The 24,356-nt window shown below is 43.9% G+C and overlaps 4 protein-coding genes across 7 annotated transcripts; all 4 read left to right on the top strand.

Moving 5' to 3' along the window:
- Positions 1 to 903: 903 nt before the first annotated feature.
- On the top strand, positions 904 to 11,786 carry LOC142902233 (beta-1,3-galactosyl-O-glycosyl-glycoprotein beta-1,6-N-acetylglucosaminyltransferase-like). The gene is made up of 5 exons (XM_076047125.1): positions 904 to 1,020; positions 8,835 to 9,145; positions 9,846 to 9,939; positions 10,698 to 11,102; positions 11,194 to 11,786. The coding sequence occupies exons 2-5, from the start codon at positions 8,859 to 8,861 to the stop codon at positions 11,677 to 11,679; spliced, it is 1,272 nt and encodes a 423-aa protein (XP_075903240.1). The 5' UTR covers positions 904 to 1,020; positions 8,835 to 8,858; the 3' UTR covers positions 11,680 to 11,786.
- Positions 11,787 to 14,345: 2,559 nt separating this feature from the next.
- LOC142902191 (beta-1,3-galactosyl-O-glycosyl-glycoprotein beta-1,6-N-acetylglucosaminyltransferase-like) lies at positions 14,346 to 17,650 on the top strand. Of its 2 annotated transcripts, XM_076047060.1 has the most exons (5): positions 14,346 to 14,498; positions 15,434 to 15,853; positions 15,997 to 16,087; positions 16,335 to 16,739; positions 16,839 to 17,650. In XM_076047060.1, the coding sequence occupies exons 2-5, from the start codon at positions 15,555 to 15,557 to the stop codon at positions 17,364 to 17,366; spliced, it is 1,323 nt and encodes a 440-aa protein (XP_075903175.1). In that variant the 5' UTR covers positions 14,346 to 14,498; positions 15,434 to 15,554; the 3' UTR covers positions 17,367 to 17,650. The 2 variants fall into 2 exon arrangements, with proteins under 2 accessions (XP_075903175.1, XP_075903176.1); XM_076047061.1 differs by lacking the exon at positions 14,346 to 14,498 and having other exon boundaries at positions 15,720 to 15,962.
- An 857-nt stretch (positions 17,651 to 18,507) lies between these two features.
- On the top strand, positions 18,508 to 20,722 carry LOC142902193 (beta-1,3-galactosyl-O-glycosyl-glycoprotein beta-1,6-N-acetylglucosaminyltransferase-like). 2 transcript variants are annotated; one of them, XM_076047065.1, is made up of 4 exons: positions 18,508 to 18,917; positions 19,069 to 19,159; positions 19,407 to 19,811; positions 19,911 to 20,722. In XM_076047065.1, the coding sequence occupies exons 1-4, from the start codon at positions 18,619 to 18,621 to the stop codon at positions 20,436 to 20,438; spliced, it is 1,323 nt and encodes a 440-aa protein (XP_075903180.1). In that variant the 5' UTR covers positions 18,508 to 18,618; the 3' UTR covers positions 20,439 to 20,722. The 2 variants fall into 2 exon arrangements, with proteins under 2 accessions (XP_075903180.1, XP_075903179.1); XM_076047064.1 differs by having other exon boundaries at positions 18,784 to 19,026.
- A 371-nt stretch (positions 20,723 to 21,093) lies between these two features.
- Positions 21,094 to 23,771, top strand: LOC142902192 (beta-1,3-galactosyl-O-glycosyl-glycoprotein beta-1,6-N-acetylglucosaminyltransferase-like). Of its 2 annotated transcripts, none has more exons than XM_076047062.1 (4): positions 21,094 to 21,989; positions 22,131 to 22,221; positions 22,469 to 22,873; positions 22,973 to 23,771. In XM_076047062.1, exons 1-4 carry the CDS (start codon positions 21,691 to 21,693, stop codon positions 23,498 to 23,500), a joined length of 1,323 nt encoding a protein of 440 aa, XP_075903177.1. In that variant the 5' UTR covers positions 21,094 to 21,690; the 3' UTR covers positions 23,501 to 23,771. The 2 variants fall into 2 exon arrangements, with proteins under 2 accessions (XP_075903177.1, XP_075903178.1); XM_076047063.1 differs by having other exon boundaries at positions 21,856 to 22,098.
- The last annotated feature ends 585 nt before the right edge of the window (positions 23,772 to 24,356 follow it).

The following is a 24,356-nucleotide window of genomic DNA, read 5'->3' on the forward strand; positions in this document are numbered from 1 at the left end:
ACAGGGACACTTGGTGTCCGATCGAGGTATTGTCACTAAATAAGAGAATCACATAATACACATTTAAATGACTCCAAAACAATTTCTTATTCTTCCTCACAATTGCCAACAGAAGATGACTTTCTTTCAAAAGGTTCCTTTCCCAAGAAGATAATTTAGCCCTCTGTGTGCAGCGTCCTGCTTTGTTGTACTTTACACATGTTTGGATTGGAGCACGAATACTTTGAGGTCCAATGTATCCTTACTGCTCTCTGGCACCCCCTGCCGATTGAGTTCTTCCCCCTCGTCGTCGATTGCCAATTGCTGGCCCCTGTCGTGTTGAAGCCAAAACAGCTCACACGTCAGTCTATTCATGACGTCAATGCCTTCAAAAGAAATTAGAAGTTTTTTTTTTCCTTCACTTTTGTTTTTAAAAAATAGTGTTACGTGAGAAACAGAGTTGCGACCAAGAAGTGGATACAGTACGCTCTGAAAAAACAACACCTAATTAACAAAGTTTAATTAACAAACTGACAAAGCAACAACTACATAAGTGACCAAAAGCTACTGTAGGTACTCGAAAAACACCGGAATCAAGGAGTCAAAGGGAAGTGGGAAGTCCGCACATGGGGAGCGAAGTTCTGAAAGAGAATAAATGTAAAGGTGGACAACAGATTACTACCGAAATAAAAGACTAAAGGTGGACAACAGATTACTACCGAAATAAAAGACTAAAGTGGACAACAGGAAACTGCCAAAATAAGAGACCAACCGAAAATCCCGACAAACAGGCTACACACTTTTTAGGTATGTTACTTTTGAGTACTTCTCTCACAAAAACATGTGAAGTTTAGAGAGTCCAACCAGTTCTACCAGATTCAAAGGGAAGCGACTGCTTATTGATGCCTCACCTCTAAGAAGCATGCAAGAAGTTGGCTGCCTACATTAGGGCGGGAGGATGACAGCATAAGTCAACTCATACAATATATACACGAAACAGAGGAGGAACAACATGTTGAAAGTCGTCATTGGAAATCAGAGGTAGGAATCATGAGCCCACGCACAACCTGCTTGTTTTCATATTTAAGCATTCCTGGTTACATAAGATTGACCCTTTTGACTGGATTTGATGAAAACAGAAACACTGGCTAAGTGTTTTGAAGTCATACGTGCTCTGCTGTTGGCACATTTCTTGCAACTTCTTTGAATGGCTGAACATTTTTTGATATTCTTCATAAGGCACATGTGTGTGTGTGTGTGTGGGCGGGGGGGGGGTGAGTCTTGGCTGCTTCTAATTGAAATAATCAGCAACTCTAAAAAGAAAAAGAAAAATGTCACACAAGAAAATGTCAGTGATATCGCCACTTACAGTATGTCACACCATTGAGTAGTGCAAATTGCCATAATAATAATAATAATAATAATAATAATAATAATAATAATAATAATGATGATGATTATTATTGTAAGAGCCATTCTCTGCCATTCTGTGTTTGTCCACTAGGTGGCACTCCAGTTTAATTGGTGTCACCCATTTAAGTTGCAGCAACAACACAGGTGTTAGAGGTTGCCTGATGGGTGGCGCACCAACAGTTTCCGACCGCGTTGCTACATCAGGCGTTGTCTACGTCATGAAGCGGTGTCCGAGGAATTGTTTGTTGCACGGGCCAGAGAATATGCAATAAACCCGTCTTTGCGAACAATAAGTCTCGTCATCTTTTGTGGACTTAAACGATGCGACTTGTAGCGAGCGCGTCGAACAGGTGCCCAACACGCAATCATCTCAGGGGCTTCAAGCGGTAGGCTTAGCCTCTACAATGAAGTCGGAAACTCTTGCTTCAAGCCGAGGACGAAGACGAGGGGAATCCAGGCGCTGAAGAGGAGTCAAGGTTGAGCGACGTGCGTTCTGGGGAAGGCGTCCGAAAAGCCAAGAGGTTTGCAGCCAGACGGAGGAATTTTGTTTGGGAGTACCTCGCGTCATCGCCACAGGAGGAATTCGCTCACTCATAGGTTCGAGTGGGGGCTTTTTGGTGTGCGTCTGGCGGAGCTTGTGGAATTATTGCTGCTGCTGTGGAGCTACTTCAGACTTCTTTCGAAAGGAAGACGCCGTTCGTCAGGATAAGCGAGGAGGACGCCGATTCTCGACGAAGATCAACGCATTGGAAGCCGATGGCGCCCAACCTAAGGTATGTGCAGCGCTGCTAAAAAAAAAAAAAAAAAAAAAAAAGGAATGGCCAGTAAGTTGTGTGTGCACACGTTTACGAGATAAAATCCAATGCATTGGTGACATTTGGGGCGGGCAACGTTGCTACTTTGTTTGAATGCTGCCGCGAACGTAGCTGTGTTGCTACAACTTTGCGTACCGACCCTCCTATTGGTGCAAACAATTGTGGGCGGTATGGAGGAGCGCGAGACTCGGGACGGGCCCGTGGAGCCGTCCGCTGACTTGAACGGTGTTGATCATGATGCCGCAGGCCGAAAGGAAAAACGTGTTGTCAAATTGACTGCAAAAGCATTTTCTGAAAAACTTGAACGTCTGCAAAATGAAAGGAAAACTAAGTTTAATAAGGCCAGCAATGTAAGAACTGTGTTGCAAGGTCTCATGGACAAAAATGGAAGGTTGCATGTTCAAAGTGCTTTCAACGACCTGGTCAAAATATGTGGTGAAGTAAAGTGTGTTCATGAGTCTGTGATGAGTATGTTACCTGAAGCTGAAAAAGAAAAGCATGATGTGTGGTTTAAAGCGAAAATGATTGCTAATAATGATCTTATGTCCAAAGTGCAATCGTGGGTTTCAACCGTTGATCAATGTGTGTTGGTTCATGATGCTGGTGTACATCTTGATGATGGTATTTGCCCAGGGGACAGTGTCTCAAATGTAGCCAGCAAAGGTTCGAGGAAGAGTTCAGCAAGTGGTAGGGCAAGCACGACTTCCTCAAGGGTTAAGGAGGAGGCTGAGAAGGCTGCTTGCTCGAATGGCAGCTTTAAAGCAAAAGCATGCACTGGAGGAACTAGAGCAGCAGATCAGAAGGAAAAGGGAGCAGCAAGAGCTGGAGACAATGCTCGCTGAATCCACAGCTAAACTTGCAGTGTTACAGGCCTCTGACAACCACAGCTGTGCTAAAGCATCAAATGCAATGAACTCCTATTGCGAAAAGGGAATGCAAAGATCAGTACCCAAACACACACTGGATCCTACGGCAAATAATTTTTACTATGAACCTCAAACTAAACCACAACCACCACAGAAGCAAGCAGCGTCTGCAAAGTGCCCAGTCATAGGCGAGGCACCGCAGTATAGGACAAGCCAACACCTTAAACCCAGACCACAGGAGGAGGACTGGACTGGGCTGAATAGGGGCAGCTATCAGACTGCAGGGCAACAGTCTCTTCAAATCAACACTCCAACACCGGAGCAGAGACCAAATGGAGAGCTCTTCTCACTGATGCGAAGGCAAAACGAAATAACATCATCTCTTGTCCAACAACAACGTCTATCGTCACTGCCAGCAAGAGACATTCCTTTGTTTGATGGAGACCCTCTTCAGTACATCTCGTTCATAAGGGTGTTTGAGCAAGGTGTGGAGGAAAAGGCCAGCAAGGCCGATTGTCTGTATTATCTGGAGCAGTTCACCAGGGGGCAGCCAAGAGAGCTCGTCCGTAGTTACTTGCATATGACACCTGAGCTTGGATATGCAAAAGCAAAGCAGTTGCTGCAACAACACTTTGGCTGTGAATACAAGGTCGCTGTGGCATACATCAAAAAGGCTCTGTCTTGGCCTCCAGTGCGGAATGAAGACGTCAAAGCTTTGCAATCGTTTTCCCTGTTTTTGCGAGGCTGTTGCAATGTGATGGAGGAGTTTGTGTACATGCAAGAGCTGGACATGCCAAGCAACATCAGGGCTGTCGCCTCTAAACTGCCGTTCAAACTCCGGGAACGATGGAGGACCGTTGCACACGATATAGGGGAAACGACAGGAAATCGAGCCCAGTTCAACGATCTGGTGAATATCTTTGAGAGCCATGTGCGAATCCTGTCAGATCCTCTGTATGGCAACATCAGTGATTCACCTGCAGAGTCGGCTAAAGTAAGGCCTGGCAATAGGCCACCGTCACATCCAGAGCAGAGAGCTAAAAGGGGGAGCTATGCTACGACAATTGCATCGCTGGATGTAGAGCGTGACGGAGACCCTAGAAACATTCCACCAAGGCGCTACTCTGCAGCGGTCTCAACCTGTGTTTGCTGTAGTCAAAGTCACCCATTAGAACTCTGTCAGCAGTTCAGACGTAAGAAGCACAGAGACAAAATCACCCTTCTGAAGGAGAAGGATCTCTGCTTTGGTTGCCTGCATGCTGGGCACAGGAGTTGAAGTTGTGACAAACGCCTAGTATGCAAAACATGCAGTCAAAAACATCCAACCGTTCTTCACATCAATAAGAGTGAGACAGCCAACACAAGACCAGAACCTGTCAAAGTAACGGCTAGCACCTCCACAGGACTCGACAAGGAGTTGGCAGCAAGCTTGTGTGCTGAAACATGTGGCCATACAGGGGCCGGGAATGACCGCTATGTGTTATCTGTTCTGCCGGTGCAAGTCAAATCTGCAAAGGGTGGCCAGATAATAGAGACCTACGCGTTCTTGGATCCAGGCAGCTCAGCCACTTTCTGCTCAGAGCGTTTAATGCAACAACTTCTTCTCAACGGAAGACGAACCCACTTCCTTCTACACACAATGGGGCAAGAAAGAGTGGTGCCAGCATATTCACTCTTTGGTTTAGAAGTGTCCGGTATTAACGATAATGTGTTTTATGAACTTCCAGAAACCCTCACACAGAAAACCATGCCTGTAAGCGCTGATCATATTGTGACAAGAGGAGACTTGACGAGGTGCCCACATCTGTCAAAGTTAGAGATGCCAGAAATAAAGGCTGGTGTTTGGTGTGGATTTGATGCTGAAAGCGGAGCTTCAGATTCCTTTTCAGCACTCTGTGTTTTGGACGGATAGCACCTCAGTGCTCAAATACGTGAAGAATGAGGACAAGCGTTTTCACACCTTCGTGGCAAACAGGGTCACAACCATACGGGAGTCAACCACACCGTTGCAGTGGCGTTACATCAGCTCCAAGGAAAATCCAGCGGATGACGCATCCAGAGGTCTGAAGGTCCGGGACCTAATTGATCATAATAGATGGGTAGCTGGTCCAAGGTTCCTGTGGAAGCCTGAAGAGGACTGGCCAGCTGACTGGGAAGACACAGTGATCACAGCAGGCGACGCAGAGGTTAAGAAGGAAGCTTCTGTGAACACAGTTGATGTGAACGGGTCACCTGATTGTGTCACTCGTCTTATTACGTACTTCTCAGACTGGAGGAGGCTGAAGATAGCAGTAGCTTGGTTTTTGAAGCTGAAGTTGATACTTCTGAGCCAGGCCCGCAGAAGAAGGAAGTCCGAGACCAACTGCCACCATGCAAAGGTGTCCAGTGCCCAGAAGACAAGGTTTGACCGTTGATGAGCTGCGTGAGTCCGAAGTCGCCATAGTTTGTTTCTGCCAGCAGCAGAGGTTCAAAGAAGAGATCGCTACCTTGGCATCAGGGAAGAGTGCAGTGAGCAGACACAGTGTGCTCTACAAGCTGGATCCACATCTGGATGATGGGCTCCTAAGAGTTGGAGGGCGACTGACAAGGGGTTCTCTGCCTGAGGAAGCCAAACACCCACTTATTTTGGCTAAAGACCAACACATAGCCACTCTTCTCCTGCGAGATATTCATCAACAGCTTGGCCATAGCGGTCGTAATCACATGTTATCCACGCTAAGGAGAAAATACTGGATCCCAGGTGCCAATTCAGCAGTGAGGAAATTGATATCGAAATGCGGCTCCTGCAGAAGGCACAATGGTCGAGCAGTGGTGCAGAAGATGGCAGACCTACCAAAGGAGAGGATTCTCCCGGACCTTCCACCATTCACCAACGGGTGACTACTTTGGACCAATAGAGGTGAAGAAGGGACGAGGAACAGTCAAGCGGTACGGCGTGGTATTCACTTGTTTGTCCAGTAGAGCGGTCCATCTGGAAGTCGCAAGCTCATTAGATACAGATGCGTGCATTAATGTGTTGCGTCGGTTCATCTGCAGTAGAGGTCAAGTTGCTCACATACAATCTGATAATGGCACCAATTTCATAGGAGCAGAAAGAGAGCTTAGAGAAGCACTCTCTTCCCTAAACCAGCGTCAAATAGAAGGGGTGCTGCGACAGAAGGGAATTAAATGGAGCTTCAATCCCCCAGCAGGATCACACTTCGGTGGGGTGTGGGAGCGTATTGTTCGTATGATCAAGAAGATTCTGAGCTCAGTTCTTCGACAGCAAAGATTGGATGATGATGGACTCCACACAGTTATGTGTGAAGCTGAGGCCATTCTAAATGACCGGCCAATCACCAATCTACCTGACGATCCAAACGACCTGGAACCATTGACTCCCAATCACATCCTGCTGTTGAAGGGAAAGCCATCTGTCCCACCAGGGCTCTTCGATCAACATGACCTGTATATAAAGAGGAGGTGGAAACTACAATACATCTCGGACCTCTTCTGGAAGCGGTGGATCCGTGAATATTTGCCATTATTACAAGAGAGACAAAAATGGAATAAGGAGCAACCAAATCTCAAGCAAGCAAGACATTGTCGTCATTATGGATTCCACTGCACCACGTGGCTCGTGGCCACTTGCAAGAGTCTTGGAGACATCCCCAGATAAGAAGGGACTTGTACGCTCAGTGCGTCTGCAAACAAAGAACAGCGTTATTGAAAGGCCTGTCGCTAAGCTTTGCTTGCTACATGAGTCATCAGGCTAGCAAATGGGAGTTAAGCATAGGTATCTTTACAAACAGAAGGTGTCTGTGCACTCATTACTATGTATGTGTTTTGTTTGTTTGTTGGTTATGGCTTTTTACTTTTCACATATGGGAATTGTACTGTCAGTGTGCCATTACAATTAGGGGCCGGGGTGTAAGAGCCATTCCCTGCCATTCTGTGTTTGTCCACTAGGTGGCACTCCAGTTTAATTGGTGTCACACCCATTTAAGTTGCAGCAACAACACAGGTGTTAGAGGTTGCCTGATGGGTGGAGCACCAACAGTTTCCGACGCGTTGCTACATCGCGTTGCTACATCGGGCGTTGTCTACATCATGAAGCGGTGTCCGAGGAATTGTTTGTTGCATGGGCCAGAGAATATGCAATAAACCCGTCTTTGCAAACAATAAATCTCGTCATCTTTTGTGGACTTAAACAATGCGACTTGTAGCGAGCGCGTCGAACAGGTGCCCAACACGCAATCATCTCAGGGGCTTCAAGCGGTAGGCTTAGCCTCTACAATTATATTTTAATGATCCATAATTATTTATATCATTTAATTGGGTTGCTGGCATTCATTTGCAGAGTGAATCATCACTGGATATGAGTTCTGTATAATGTGTAAGGAGCGCATGAGTTGCCATGCTTGCAGGCTGTAGAACCTGTTTGCCAACATGACAAGTACAACAGTGCTGTGTTAACAACAGATTCCCGCAACATTAACGGTTAAACCTGCAAATCCAGAATATTTACCATAGCGTTCACATTCCAGCAGCTGTGAAGCACAAAAACAACATATAGGTACAAAGAACATATGAAGTGTATTGTGTCAGAAGCCAATAATTATTCATTTATTTATAATTATTTTAAAGCTAACAATGATGATGATGGTGAAACCAACAATAATAACCAGAATAGACAATGTATTTAAAAGCCAATTTATGGTTTATTCATTATCCACTTCAACCAGAATTTCAACAAAGGCCACCTTACATGGAGTGTGTAAAAGTACACTGTTTCTGGAATTCAGCCTTTTGTCATGTCACAAAGGGCAACAATACCTCTTCCCCGACAGTGATAGCCCCCTCGCCAGATGTCAAGCAAAGCCCACTTGAAAAGTCAGACAAAGCATAAATTTGAGCAGGAAGCTAAAACCCAGCAGAAGACTTCAAACAACAGGCTAAATATGCTGTTTTATGAAGATGTTTTTTGGGGGTGAACTTCCCTTTTATTTAACATTTATATTAATATAATCACTCATTAGATGCTCTCATACGTACATATACTTACCAGTCCTTACATCTTTAACATGATGTTATTGCTTTCTTTAGTTTTTTTTTATACAAGTCCTGTAGAAAAATTCTTAAATCAGCTTTACCGTTTACCTATAAACAATGCTAAATGTACTGACATCAACTACATCAAGATACATGGCAATTCATACTTAAATAATCTCAATACTCCGCAGTTGTTACCAAAAGATCATCTTTCAAGAAATGTATCAGCATTTGTACACTTTCCCATATATGCTTAATAGATAAGGTTGTTTTGAACTAAACAAGTTTATTCAAATAAAGTACAGATACTAAGAAAAATAGCTAAATAAAATTACAATGAATAAGATAAAAGTAGAGGTACCTTGGGCCAGATCCACAGAGAATGCTTCGTAAATTGCGGGGCTTTTTGCGGCAACCATAATTTTTCAGCTTTCTTGTGGATAGCACTAAGTGCTGGTCCAGCTGCCCTGCCTCATCAGCCTTTGCAGCCTATTAGACTTTAATACACAAAGCCTTAAAGAGGCCCATGTTAAGGTTGACTGGGAGTGGTGCCAGTGAAAGTTTGCTAACATGTTGCTAAAATGTGCGGTTTCAGTCTGTACGGTTTCAGTGAAAATTATGCCTTTGTGTATTGGTTTTGTCTGATTTCCTTGTACAACAAACAATTTAGAAAAAGAATATACTTCAAATTACCTGCTGACATCTAACATTCATTCTGTGATCACATTAGGCAATGCCCCTCCCCTGAATTGAAATGAAAATGAAGCCACCCAGACGTGTCAGCCTGAAGCTTCTGCTGAAGATCATGGTTCTATTGGGATCACTGTGGATGTTCACTCTCGTTCGTGAGCCTAAATCAAAATGGAATCCCTCCCACATTGTAACTGATGGAGTTCCAGGGTCTTCATGCAACTGCTTGGAAGTTCTGCGCGGCGACGAAGAGGAAATAGAGAAGGCAAAGTTACTGTCAATCAGGAGGGACTTCCGCAGGAAAGTCCGGGTCCCGGATGACCTCTACATCAATGCGACTCATGACTGCAAGTGTGTTGCAGGATTCATCAGCTTTGTAGCCCCTTTTCTAAAGCATTAGACGTTGACTTAGGGCGTGTTCAGACTGCCAGCCAAAATCTGATTTTTAGTCCATCCAGATTGAAACCGGATGACTATTGTCGTTCAAACAGTCACAAATAACATGAAATCCGATTTTCTTTCCAAACAGATTGAAACTACCTTTGGGAAACTACCTTCGGGAGGTAGTTTCAAATCGCATTTGGACAGATGCGTCTCAGTCTAAACAGCTCCAAACAAACCGATCGGTTTTGACTGTGACTCTACGCGATGTAAGACCCAATGCGCTGGACAGAGGGGGAAATTTATTGGTTCATCAGTCTGTGGGGGAGATAGCTCCATTCAATCCAAGCTGCAGGGCAAAGTATTGCAACAAGTCCATTCAGTTTTTGCTGTTGCAATTATATGACGTCACACATTACACGCGCTGGAAGAGGCCTCCGCTCCGACGTCGTCGTTACAGCAACTTGTCAGATGGGTCAATAATGTGGCCCAGTCTGAACAGAGCCAGATCCCATTTGGGTACTTGCTAAAAACAGTGTGGACAGTCAGGCCTAGAAATTAGTTTTGAGATGGAATCTAATTTGAATCAGATTTGCCTGCAGTCTGAACGCAGCCATAAATTCAACATTTGTCCATGAACCATCTGAACCTGCTTTGAATATATTTGCAGTGAATTTAAGGCAGACAGGAAGTATTTTGAGTTTCCCTTAAGCCAGGAAGAGGAGGAGTTCCCGTTGGCCTACTCTCTGGTGGTGCATTATAAGGTATGTTCAAATTTTGAAACAACATTCATCCATCCAGTTGCACAGGGGTGCTGGAGCCGATAGTAGCTGTCTTAGGGTGAAGGTGAGGTTACACTCTGGACAAGTAGCCCGTTGATCACGGGGCCACAGCAGAGAGACAAACAACCATCCACACAAACACTCGACAACTCAAGATAACTTAAAGTTGCTAAACATCCCAATGTGCATATTTTTGGTGTGTGGAAGAAAGCTGGAGAGAAGCCACGCAGACACAAGGGGAGCACACGAATCAAACTCAGGACCATCTTGCTGTGAGGCCACACCACTGCAAACACTGCAACATTACACAAACATTCAAACAGGATGCTGAATATTTACAGTTGGTCACTGTATAACATTTGTCAATAACATTTGTCATGGCCTATTATGTTTGTACTTGTGTCTCACAGGAATATGTGAGTAGTGTGTGTCTTTCCCATACCAAGGACCAAGGCCCAATGGGTTTTAGTGCCGTTTTATTGTTTTTTTATATATATATATATATATATATATATATATATATATATGAAGGTGTAGTCCGTCTGGTGCAGCCCTGCTGCTACCTGCGACTCGGCTGGATAGGACGCCCTTTTTTTGTGTGATTTGCACAGATTATCTGGTGCAAAAGCCAGGCAATCGCTTTGTGGATGTGGCCCTTAACATTTAAAAGGTTGGTTGTTGTAGCACAGTCCAGAAAGTTTAGACCGCATTTTAAGTCCATCTATGTTCATCTGCTGCAGGTGCAGAACTTTGAGCGACTGCTGCGGGCCATCTACGCACCTCAGAACGTTTACTGTGTCCACGTGGACACCAAATCAGCGGCCTCGGTCCGAGCTGCCATCGAGGGCATCGTCTCCTGTTTCCCAAACGTCTTCCTGGTCAGCCAGCCCGTCAGTGTGGTCTACGCAAGCTGGTCACGAGTCCAAGCCGACCTCAACTGCATGGCCGACCTCTACAACTCCACCACCACATGGAAATACTTCATCAACCTGTGTGGCCAGGACTTCCCTCTGAAAACCAACCTGGAGATCGTGAGGATGTTGAAGTCACTGCGGGGCGATAACAGCATGGAGTCAGAGAAAATGCCAGGCGGGAAGATATGGAGGGTGACAAATGTTTTCCAGGTGGTCGACGGAGAAATCAAGGTACTTCTTTTGAATACTCAATGTTTCTGTTGTGAGGTTGACCAAAAGAGAATGTCACTCTTGTATTATTGGGCTATTTTGTCCATTTTAGGAAACAGGAAAGAAAAAGGATCCTCCCCCCTTCAACCTGCCCATTCTATCAGGAAATGCCTACATCGTAGCCAGCAGAGGCTACGTCCACAGCGTGCTGAAGGACCTGAGAATACAGAAACTGCTAGAGTGGGCCAAAGACACCTACAGTCCTGATGAGTTCCTCTGGGCGACTATCCAGCGAATCCCTGGCGTTCCTGGATCAAAGTGGCCCAGCCAAAAATATGACATGACAGACATCAACGCCATCGCACGGCTGGTGAAGTGGCAGGGTCACGAGGGTCAGCAAGGTTCTCTGGATGCAGTGTACCCTGAGTGTCAGGGCAACCATGTGAGGTCCATATGTGTCTACGGCGTTGGAGACCTCCACTGGCTGCTTCAGCAGCATCACCTCTTTGCCAATAAGTTTGACATGGACAGTCACCCCGTTGCCGTCTTCTGCTTGGAGAAGTACCTGAGACTGAAAGCACTGGCCATGATTCACTGACATTCAGTGGGTGCATTGGTCAATTAGAAACATGGAAAACATTACGAGCTGATTATTGAAAACTGCACACACAGTAACATGGGTGGGTGGATGGATGGATGGATGGATGGATGGATGAATGAATGAATGGATGTATGAATGGATGTCACATGCACATTCTATTTAGTTATTTACAGTGTGCCTGACCTCATTGTCGTCTTCTGCTTGGCTTCTACCTGGCAGGGCACGATTAAGTAACCACAAGCTGGTCAGAGGCAATCAGAATTCTTCCTCTCCTTTTTTTTTTTTTTTTTTTGTCAAATCCAGCAGGCAAAGACGGAATCTGAACAGGAAGAGGTCATATACAGGCAGGCATTCAGACTGGGACAGTCAAATCCAAGTTGTGAGGGCCAACACAGGCGTGGCGAAACAGGTATCAGGAATGAGGTGCGATAACAAATTGGCAGGAAAACCACAGACAGCAAGTTACATAATTAACGAGGCGTTTGAGGTCACATGGAAAAGCACCACACGCCTCCCCAGATCGCTCAACAAAGGACACGGATGCCAGTGGTGACGGTACAAAAACACAACTTTATGTAATGCAAAATGAAAACCACAACAATTACCGGATAAAAAAAACAGGGGCTGGACACAGTTAAGAGGGCGCTAGGGGCAGCTAATGGCAACTAACGCACCTGACACGTGATTTAAGCACCCTGGTGGCACATGCCGGGGAGTGGTTGCGGGGGAGCCGCTTAGGCTTCTCGCCCTGCCCCCTTACATCCCCTCCCAAACACAGCAGGTGCGCACAGGTGCGCCATCATCATCATTGCACCTGTGCCGACAGCCTACCATGATTGCGCCGCGCTGGCAGGCAGGAATCCTGTTTGGAAACCATTACAGTACATTAGTAGAGAGTGAAAGCATAAGCATAATAGTTAAAAATATGTGTACAACCACAGCCTAGCAAGCTATGGGGCACTGTTTGTAAAGTTTGTCATGCTTAAAATAACAGCAACATTTTGTCACATTTAGCTTAAAATCGTGTTTTTAAAAAGTTGTGTGCATTTTTGAAAGTCACTTTTTAAATCTAAATCGGTTCTCACAGGGTGCAAAACCAGCCTCGCCCAAGGGCGGCACACTTGGCGTCACAACCAAGTGTTAAAGGCCCTTGCATCCTCCCTGGAGGGCAAGCGCATTACCAACAATTCCCAACCACCGCCAGTTTCCAACCCCCCATGGGAGACTGCGTTTGTCCGGGAGGGGGCTAAGGTAATCAGGGGCATCTCCACACCATCGCAGAGAGGCCAGCTGTGCTTAGCCAGAGAAAATCCTTGTCTGTGTCACATACTTGGCAAATAAAGCTCATTCTGATTCTGATCCTAAACCAGCCTCTACGAACACTGTGACAAAATGAGAGTTCTGATTGAAGTTATGCCAACACTCAAGGCCTTCAGTAATAACGATCAGCGAAACAAAACAAAATTATTTTTTGGGGCGTTGCATTGAACCTATCACACATTCCTGTCTTGTACATTCGGTACGGGTGGATTGTTTAGTGTTGTGATTCTATATTAAGTTTAATGCATTATAGCTGTGTCAGTTAGTATATTAGCAAATATTGTATGTATGTGTTAGAATTATTAGAGTTAGTTAAATGTTTGAATGTAGTGAATATTAATACATGTATTTCTCTTATAACCATTTGCCCATCATTATCAGTACTTTAGGGTCCTTCAGAACCTCTGAGCAAAGACTGTGAAACTCATTAAGTCTCGTAAACAGTGACCTGGGTGAACAGAGAGTGGTCAGCTAAGGAAACTGCATTTGCGACCCCCATAAAGTTTATGACCCATCCAGGCACGGGAACAAGAACTTTTCACCCCAGGAGGTTATGGCAGGGAAGTGTTCCAGCAGACCAGATCGGAAGGAGGATGGATCATTTGGCTCCCTGCCAAATAAGGACTTGTTTATTTTTACTATTATTAACTGGGGGCTGGGATCTGGACACCCGGCAGCCAGTCAAAGGAGGACAATACCGGAGAACATTTGCATGTTTTCATTATGTATAAAAGGACTGGGTCAAGGGACAGATAGCAGTCAGACTTCATGCCCTGACAATACATTGTTGTTGCTAGGGTTTTGAACTCGGCCCAGAGCTCTGGAAATTTTGTATCCTGAATTGTTTTATTTACTAAAGATATATTTAAATTGGCATTCTTCTCCTGAGACCCTTAATTCAACGAACACGCGGATCAGCAGCACGACATAAGGAAATAATCTGATCCAACATTAGCTACTTGGTTGATCGCTATCATTGTCCTTGCACTCTGTGCCACGGGACAATTAAGCAATTAAAATGCTCCTTTCTGAATGGCTCCATTGTCTTGCTCACTGTACTGGCGACTGGTGTAGTGTTGGTTTGTGTTGCTTGCACACCATGACCTTTAAAAGTCCTGGAGTTGTCGGATACATCTCATAGCAAATCAAACAACCATGAAACAGTCAAAGTCAACAGTTACAGTTCACAGAGATGACTGTAAGACCATGTTCATGAAATGTTTTGTCATTTGCTCGTGACTCAGGAAAACACTGCTATTTCCTTGAACAGATATGTTTTAAAAGGTGGGTCAGTTTTTCATCCTGCCAGAGCAGTTGGACGAGTATATCAGAATGCTCTCTCACTACACTACACACCTTAGAACAGTCTTGAGTTCACAGTACATGTGTCGAGACACTGCCAGTGATAAATTCAGCAGTGGGTGAAGGGCAGCTGAAGCAGCCTGCTGCGCTCACAAATTCTGGGTCAACAGCTCCAGACGGGACGGAATAGAAAGGTAACATATTTTCAAATGGCAATGCCAAGAGTAAAGGGTGGTCTGAGGGTCCTCCCCATGAAATTTTAGGAGTGCAAAGACTTAAATTCTGAATTGGATGATTTCTATGCCGCTGTTTGTGGGTTGTTTTTTTTTTGTAATGATATCATGATGCTCTAGTACAGTGACAAGTTATTTTGAGTAGAGCTGAGAGGATTCATCAATTAATCAATTAATCATTTAACTGACTTTTTGTTTTTGTTATTCGATTACAATAATCCTGAATTGAAACTTTCTATCCTTAATTTTGACATAACCTACTCCTATTTCTTACTTAGTAGTTTGTGGTTTTTGTTTCAGCCAGTTCTGTAATGAAGGTACGTGTTGTTTTCAGACAAACTGTACCTGTGTCACGTTTCTATTCGTTTGACTTTGTTTAATCAAATCAAATCAAGGAAAGTAATTGATAGATTAATTGGTTACAAAAATAATGGACAACTGTAGCTCCAATTTTAAAGTAACAAGACCTCTTAAACTCAAAGTTTGAAACACCCAATTTGGAAAACCTTATTCACATGACACATTAAGCTTTTATTTAAAAAAAAAATGAATGAGTAGATGATTGAAGACTGCATGTGCTGTGCAGCAGAAAAAAAAAATCTTGTTAAATTGTTGTTAGAAAGTCATTTAGACAATTTTGCACCAGATTAAAAATCTCAAAGGGATGTATTTGGCCAACAGGTCGGGTCAGATGTGGTGACGTTCTTACTTGGGTTGCTTTTTTGTGCCGAGATGTTTTCTTTTTTGTTTCTAGTGTCAATGTGTTGACTTCCATTTCTCGAATACACTTATGTAGACTTAAGTCTTATATTCTATGTATGTAGAAATAACCAATAATGACTGCCATCATTCTTTTCCCTTTGAAAATTGACCTGTCATTTTGGACTACATTGCAGAAACAACCAAATATCACCCACACAAGACTTCAGCCCAGCCATTTGCAAACAAATATGTCTTTCTGAAAATAAAAGGGCAGGCCTCCTGTCAACTCCTCCCACTGAATGCCAATTCGCCATCATGAAGCTGCCAAAACGTACCTGTAAACCACTGTTGCTGTTCATGGCAGCCGTGGGATCACTGTGGCTGATCACTGGCAACAATCTCAGCCAAGATTCCTGGAATCCCCCCGTTCTGTTCTTTGACTTGTTGAACTATGTGGACATCGATCGAGGCAGATCAGAATGCAACTGCGCCTCAATTTGGCAAGGGGACACCGAGGAAATTGAGAAAGCAAAGTTGATGACGCTTCACAAAGACTTTCGCAGGAGCGTCCGAATCTCTGATGAGGACTATATCAATGCAACTCAAGATTGCGAGTATGTTGAATGAAATTCACTGACTAACTCTGATGTCATCAGTCTCGCGCAAATCCTCAAAATCCTGTTGTTGGTGTGTGTGTGTGTGTGTGTGTGTGTGTGTGTGTGTGTGTGTGTGTGTGTGTGTGTGTGTGTGTTGACAGGAAATTCAAATACAGGAGGTACTTTACAGTCCCTTTAAGCCTGGAAGAGGAGGACTTCCCCCTGGCTTACTCTCTGGTGGTGCATCATAAGGTACGTTCAAAATATGGGACGCATCATCTTTAATTGTGTTTTGAAGGCATATAAGCACATTAAGCATACACAGTTTAAAGAATCTGTGAATTTGGAACATAACATTGCACTGAAAATGTCACTCTTATATAAGCATATTTAAAAACTGCACAGTCAACCAAAGTTATTTACAGAACAGGTTTAAAATCTGCCTTTTTTTTCTTTTCTTTTTATTAAATCAGTACAAATAAATAATAAATTGCCACAGGTGCAGAACTTTGAGCACCTGCTGCGGGCCATCTACGCACCTCAGAACGTTTACTGTGTCCACGTGGACACCAAATCAGCGGCCTCGGTCCGAGCTGCCATCGAGGGCATCGTCTCCTGTTTCCCAAACGTCTTCCTGGTCAGCCAGCCCGTCAGTGTGGTCTACGCAAGCTGGTCACGAGTCCAAGCCGACCTCAACTGCATGGCCGACCTCTACAACTCCACCACCACATGGAAATACTTCATCAACCTGTGTGGCCAGGACTTCCCTCTGAAAACCAACCTGGAGATCGTGAGGATGTTGAAGTCACTGCGGGGCGATAACAGCATGGAGTCAGAGAAAATGCCAGGCGGGAAGATATGGAGGGTGACAAATGTTTTCCAGGTGGTCAACGGAGAAATCAAGGTACTTCTTTTGAATATTCAATATTTCTGTCAAAAGTGACATTTAAAAAAAGGGAATTTATTTCACTCTTGTATTATTGGGCTATTTTGACCATTTCAGGGAACTGGAAAGAAAAAGGATCCTCCCCCCTTCAACCTGCCCATTCTATCAGGAAATGCCTACATCGTAGCCAGCAGAGGCTACGTCCACAGCGTGCTGAAGGACCTGAGAATACAGAAACTGCTAGAGTGGGCCAAAGACACCTACAGTCCTGATGAGTTCCTCTGGGCGACTATCCAGCGAATCCCTGGCGTTCCTGGATCAAAGTGGCCCAGCCGAAAATATGACATGACAGACATCAACGCCATCGCACGGCTGGTGAAGTGGCAGGGTCACGAGGGTCAGCAAGGTTCTCTGGATGCAGTGTACCCTGAGTGTCAGGGCAACCATGTGAGGGGCATATGTGTGTACGGCGTTGGAGACCTCCGCTGGCTGCTTCAGCAGCATCACCTCTTTGCCAATAAGTTTGACATGGACAGTGACCCTGTTGTCGTCTTCTGCTTGGAGAAGTACCTGAGACTGAAAGCACTGGCCACGGTGCGCCAAAAAATGATGGTAAATTATCATACACGGGTAAAACATTACTAGCTGTTCCATCTGTGCACACAGGTGGATGGATGGATGCATGGATGGATGGATGCCACAAGCATATTCTATTTATTTTTTTTATGTCCCTGAATGCCCTGGTATGTACTGCACAGGGGATAATTGGAGATAGATTTTCACTCTTAGCATATTAAATATGTTTTTTGTGGTTTGTTTTTTTTATATCTAAAATAAAACATACTGTGGGAGTATATTTTTGGTATTATTTAAAGGTCCAATGTCTAACATTTAAACACATGAGCAGGTATTAAATGCAACTGATAAAACTTATAAAAAGTAACAAAAATTAAAATTTTGTTTACATGTGTTTGTTTTTTTTTCTTTGCGTGAAGAGCAGGTATGAGCCGGATCTGCTTGGGTTCAATCAGTTTACCCTTTAGGCAAGACAGATGTGGCAGCAACCGGGGCGTCAGCAAACCAGAGTTAATATCAGCAGAATTATCAGATAAGGGGAAGACATTTTCAAAGTGACAATGAAGCCGCTGCCTGTTTATGAGAATAATTACAATTTAGTAATTGCAATTTGTGACGTGGCCACAGTCACTCATGTTTGCAATACTCCATCCTATCGCTAGATTGCGCTATAATCCATCTAATCCAAATCAAATCAAGGAAAGTAATTGATAGATTAATTGGTTACAAAAATAATGGACAACTGTAGCTCCAATTTTAAAGTAACAAGACCTCTTAAACTCAAAGTTTGAAACACCCAATTTGGAAAACCTCATTCACATGACACATTAAGCTTTTATTTAAAAAAAAAATGAATGAGTAGATGATTGAAGACTGCATGTGCTGTGCAGCAGAAAAAAAAAATCTTGTTAAATTGTTGTTAGAAAGTCATTTAGACAATTTTGCACCAGATTAAAAATCTCAAAGGGATGTATTTGGCCAACAGGTCGGGTCAGATGTGGTGACGTTCTTACTTGGGTTGCTTTTTTGTGCCGAGATGTTTTCTTTTTTGTTTCTAGTGTCAATGTGTTGACTTCCATTTCTCGAATACACTTATGTAGACTTAAGTCTTATATTCTATGTATGTAGAAATAACCAATAATGACTGCCATCATTCTTTTCCCTTTGAAAATTGACCTGTCATTTTGGACTACATTGCAGAAACAACCAAATATCACCCACACAAGACTTCAGCCCAGCCATTTGCAAACAAATATGTCTTTCTGAAAATAAAAGGGCAGGCCTCCTGTCAACTCCTCCCACTGAATGCCAATTCGCCATCATGAAGCTGCCAAAACGTACCTGTAAACCACTGTTGCTGTTCATGGCAGCCGTGGGATCACTGTGGCTGATCACTGGCAACAATCTCAGCCAAGATTCCTGGAATCCCCCCGTTCTGTTCTTTGACTTGTTGAACTATGTGGACATCGATCGAGGCAGATCAGAATGCAACTGCGCCTCAATTTGGCAAGGGGACACCGAGGAAATTGAGAAAGCAAAGTTGATGACGCTTCACAAAGACTTTCGCAGGAGCGTCCGAATCTCTGATGAGGACTATATCAATGCAACTCAAGATTGCGAGTATGTTGAATGAAATTCACTGACTAACTCTGATGTCATCAGTCTCGCGCAAATCCTCAAAATCCTGTTGTTGGTGTGTGTGTGTGTGTGTGTGTGTGTGTGTGTGTGTGTGTGTGTGTGTGTGTGTGTGTGTGTGTGTGTGTGTTGACAGGAAATTCAAATACAGGAGGTACTTTACAGTCCCTTTAAGCCTGGAAGAGGAGGACTTCCCCCTGGCTTACTCTCTGGTGGTGCATCATAAGGTACGTTCAAAATATGGGACGCATCATCTTTAATTGTGTTTTGAAGGCATATAAGCACATTAAGCATACACAGTTTAAAGAATCTGTGAATTTGGAACATAACATTGCACTGAAAATGTCACTCTTATATAAGCATATTTAAAAACTGCACAGTCAACCAAAGTTATTTACAGAACAGGTTTAAAATCTGCCTTTTTTTTCTTTTCTTTTTATTAAATCAGTACAAATAAATAATAAATTGCCACAGGTGCAGAACTTTGAGCACCTGCTGCGGGCCATCTACGCACCTCAGAACGTTTACTGTGTCCACGTGGACACCAAATCAGCGGCCTCGGTCCGAGCTGCCATCGAGGGCATCGTCTCCTGTTTCCCAAACGTCTTCCTGGTCAGCCAGCCCGTCAGTGTGGTCTACGCAAGCTGGTCACGAGTCCAAGCCGACCTCAACTGCATGGCCGACCTCTACAACTCCACCACCACATGGAAATACTTCATCAACCTGTGTGGCCAGGACTTCCCTCTGAAAACCAACCTGGAGATCGTGAGGATGTTGAAGTCACTGCGGGGCGATAACAGCATGGAGTCAGAGAAAATGCCAGGCGGGAAGATATGGAGGGTGACAAATGTTTTCCAGGTGGTCAACGGAGAAATCAAGGTACTTCTTTTGAATATTCAATATTTCTGTCAAAAGTGACATTTAAAAAAAGGGAATTTATTTCACTCTTGTATTATTGGGCTATTTTGACCATTTCAGGGAACTGGAAAGAAAAAGGATCCTCCCCCCTTCAACCTGCCCATTCTATCAGGAAATGCCTACATCGTAGCCAGCAGAGGCTACGTCCACAGCGTGCTGAAGGACCTGAGAATACAGAAACTGCTAGAGTGGGCCAAAGACACCTACAGTCCTGATGAGTTCCTCTGGGCGACTATCCAGCGAATCCCTGGCGTTCCTGGATCAAAGTGGCCCAGCCGAAAATATGACATGACAGACATCAACGCCATCGCACGGCTGGTGAAGTGGCAGGGTCACGAGGGTCAGCAAGGTTCTCTGGATGCAGTGTACCCTGAGTGTCAGGGCAACCATGTGAGGGGCATATGTGTGTACGGCGTTGGAGACCTCCGCTGGCTGCTTCAGCAGCATCACCTCTTTGCCAATAAGTTTGACATGGACAGTGACCCTGTTGTCGTCTTCTGCTTGGAGAAGTACCTGAGACTGAAAGCACTGGCCACGGTGCGCCAAAAAATGATGGTAAATTATCATACACGGGTAAAACATTACTAGCTGTTCCATCTGTGCACACAGGTGGATGGATGGATGCATGGATGGATGGATGCCACAAGCATATTCTATTTATTTTTTTTATGTCCCTGAATGCCCTGGTATGTACTGCACAGGGGATAATTGGAGATAGATTTTCACTCTTAGCATATTAAATATGTTTTTTGTGGTTTGTTTTTTTTATATCTAAAATAAAACATACTGTGGGAGTATATTTTTGGTATTATTTAAAGGTCCAATGTCTAACATTTAAACACATGAGCAGGTATTAAATGCAACTGATAAAACTTATAAAAAGTAACAAAAATTAAAATTTTGTTTACATGTGTTTGTTTTTTTTTCTTTGCGTGAAGAGCAGGTATGAGCCGGATCTGCTTGGGTTCAATCAGTTTACCCTTTAGGCAAGACAGATGTGGCAGCAACCGGGGCGTCAGCAAACCAGAGTTAATATCAGCAGAATTATCAGATAAGGGGAAGACATTTTCAAAGTGACAATGAAGCCGCTGCCTGTTTATGAGAATAATTACAATTTAGTAATTGCAATTTGTGACGTGGCCACAGTCACTCATGTTTGCAATACTCCATCCTATCGCTAGATTGCGCTATAATCCATCTAATCCAAATCAAATCAAGGAAAGTAATTGATAGATTAATTGGTTACAAAAATAATGGACAACTGTAGCTCCAATTTTAAAGTAACAAGACCTCTTAAACTCAAAGTTTGAAACACCCAATTTGGAAAACCTCATTCACATGACACATTAAGCTTTTATTTAAAAAAAAAATGAATGAGTAGATGATTGAAGACTGCATGTGCTGTGCAGCAGAAAAAAAAAATCTTGTTAAATTGTTGTTAGAAAGTCATTTAGACAATTTTGCACCAGATTAAAAATCTCAAAGGGATGTATTTGGCCAACAGGTCGGGTCAGATGTGGTGACGTTCTTACTTGGGTTGCTTTTTTGTGCCGAGATGTTTTCTTTTTTGTTTCTAGTGTCAATGTGTTGACTTCCATTTCTCGAATACACTTATGTAGACTTAAGTCTTATATTCTATGTATGTAGAAATAACCAATAATGACTGCCATCATTCTTTTCCCTTTGAAAATTGACCTGTCATTTTGGACTACATTGCAGAAACAACCAAATATCACCCACACAAGACTTCAGCCCAGCCATTTGCAAACAAATATGTCTTTCTGAAAATAAAAGGGCAGGCCTCCTGTCAACTCCTCCCACTGAATGCCAATTCGCCATCATGAAGCTGCCAAAACGTACCTGTAAACCACTGTTGCTGTTCATGGCAGCCGTGGGATCACTGTGGCTGATCACTGGCAACAATCTCAGCCAAGATTCCTGGAATCCCCCCGTTCTGTTCTTTGACTTGTTGAACTATGTGGACATCGATCGAGGCAGATCAGAATGCAACTGCGCCTCAATTTGGCAAGGGGACACCGAGGAAATTGAGAAAGCAAAGTTGATGACGCTTCACAAAGACTTTCGCAGGAGCGTCCGAATCTCTGATGAGGACTATATCAATGCAACTCAAGATTGCGAGTATGTTGAATGAAATTCACTGACTAACTCTGATGTCATCAGTCTCGCGCAAATCCTCAAAATCCTGTTGTTGGTGTGTGTGTGTGTGTGTGTGTGTGTGTGTGTGTGTGTGTGTGTGTGTGTGTGTGTGTGTGTTGACAGGAAATTCAAATACAGGAGGTACTTTACAGTCCCTTTAAGCCTGGAAGAGGAGGACTTCCCCCTGGCTTACTCTCTGGTGGTGCATCATAAGGTACGTTCAAAATATGGGACGCATCATCTTTAATTGTGTTTTGAAGGCATATAAGCACATTAAGCATACACAGTTTAAAGAATCTGTGAATTTGGAACATAACATTGCACTGAAAATGTCACTCTTATATAAGCATATTTAAAAACTGCACAGTCAACCAAAGTTATTTACAGAACAGGTTTAAAATCTGCCTTTTTTTTCTTTTCTTTTTATTAAATCAGTACAAATAAATAATAAATTGCCACAGGTGCAGAACTTTGAGCACCTGCTGCGGGCCATCTACGCACCTCAGAACGTTTACTGTGTCCACGTGGACACCAAATCAGCGGCCTCGGTCCGAGCTGCCATCGAGGGCATCGTCTCCTGTTTCCCAAACGTCTTCCTGGTCAGCCAGCCCGTCAGTGTGGTCTACGCAAGCTGGTCACGAGTCCAAGCCGACCTCAACTGCATGGCCGACCTCTACAACTCCACCACCACATGGAAATACTTCATCAACCTGTGTGGCCAGGACTTCCCTCTGAAAACCAACCTGGAGATCGTGAGGATGTTGAAGTCACTGCGGGGCGATAACAGCATGGAGTCAGAGAAAATGCCAGGCGGGAAGATATGGAGGGTGACAAATGTTTTCCAGGTGGTCAACGGAGAAATCAAGGTACTTCTTTTGAATATTCAATATTTCTGTCAAAAGTGACATTTAAAAAAAGGGAATTTATTTCACTCTTGTATTATTGGGCTATTTTGACCATTTCAGGGAACTGGAAAGAAAAAGGATCCTCCCCCCTTCAACCTGCCCATTCTATCAGGAAATGCCTACATCGTAGCCAGCAGAGGCTACGTCCACAGCGTGCTGAAGGACCTGAGAATACAGAAACTGCTAGAGTGGGCCAATGACACCTACAGTCCTGATGAGTTCCTCTGGGCGACTATCCAGCGAATCCCTGGCGTTCCTGGATCAAAGTGGCCCAGCCGAAAATATGACATGACAGACATCAACGCCATCGCACGGCTGGTGAAGTGGCAGGGTCACGAGGGTCAGCAAGGTTCTCTGGATGCAGTGTACCCTGAGTGTCAGGGCAACCATGTGAGGGGCATATGTGTGTACGGCGTTGGAGACCTCCGCTGGCTGCTTCAGCAGCATCACCTCTTTGCCAATAAGTTTGACATGGACAGTGACCCTGTTGCCGTCTTCTGCTTGGAGAAGTACCTGAGACTGAAAGCACTGGCCACGGTGCGCCAAAAAATGATGGTAAATTATCATACACGGGTAAAACATTACTAGCTGTTCCACCTGGTGGATGGATGCATGGATGGATGGATGCCACAAGCATATTCTATTTATTTTTTTTATGTCCCTGAATGCCCTGGTATGTACTGCACAGGGGATAATTGGAGATAGATTTTCACTCTTAGCATATTAAATATGTTTTTTGTGGTTTGTTTTTTTTATATCTAAAATAAAACATACTGTGGGAGTATATTTTTGGTATTATTTAAAGGTCCAATGTCTAACATTTAAACACATGAGCAGGTATTAAATGCAACTGATAAAACTTATAAAAAGTAACAAAAATTAAAATTTTGTTTACATGTGTTTGTTTTTTTTTTCTTTGCGTGAAGAGCAGGTATGAGCCGGATCTGCTTGGGTTCAATCAGTTTACCCTTTAGGCAAGACAGATGTCGCAGCAACCGGGACGTCAGCAAACCAGAGTTAATATCAGCAGAATTATCAGATAAGGGGAAAACATTTTCAAAGTGACAATGAAGCCGCTGCCTGTTTGAGAATAATTACAATTTAGTAATTGCAATTTGTGACGTGGCCACAGTCACTCATGTTTGCAATACTCCATCCTATCGCTAGATCGCGCTATAATCCATCTAATCCAAATTTCCAATGACGCCGTCTGTACTTGCACTAAGACCAAAGCTGAGTTCAAGCTGTATCCCCATCATGCATGATACAAATAGGGAAGTCATTTCATCACAGATATTAATCGGACCGGGCGGCACGGTGGTGCAGTGGTTAGCACTGTCGCCTCACAGCAACAAGGTTGCAAGCAGGTTCTGCTTGTGTCTGCTGGGTTCCCTCCAGGTTCTCTGGCTTCCTCCCAGTCGGAAAACAAGCATGTGAGGTGAAT

Source organism: Nelusetta ayraudi, unplaced genomic scaffold (genome assembly GCF_046127955.1).
Source record: "Nelusetta ayraudi isolate G7.1 ecotype Tasmania unplaced genomic scaffold, CSIRO-AGI_Nayr_v1 ptg000092l, whole genome shotgun sequence".
Taxonomy (NCBI): domain Eukaryota; kingdom Metazoa; phylum Chordata; class Actinopteri; order Tetraodontiformes; family Monacanthidae; genus Nelusetta; species Nelusetta ayraudi.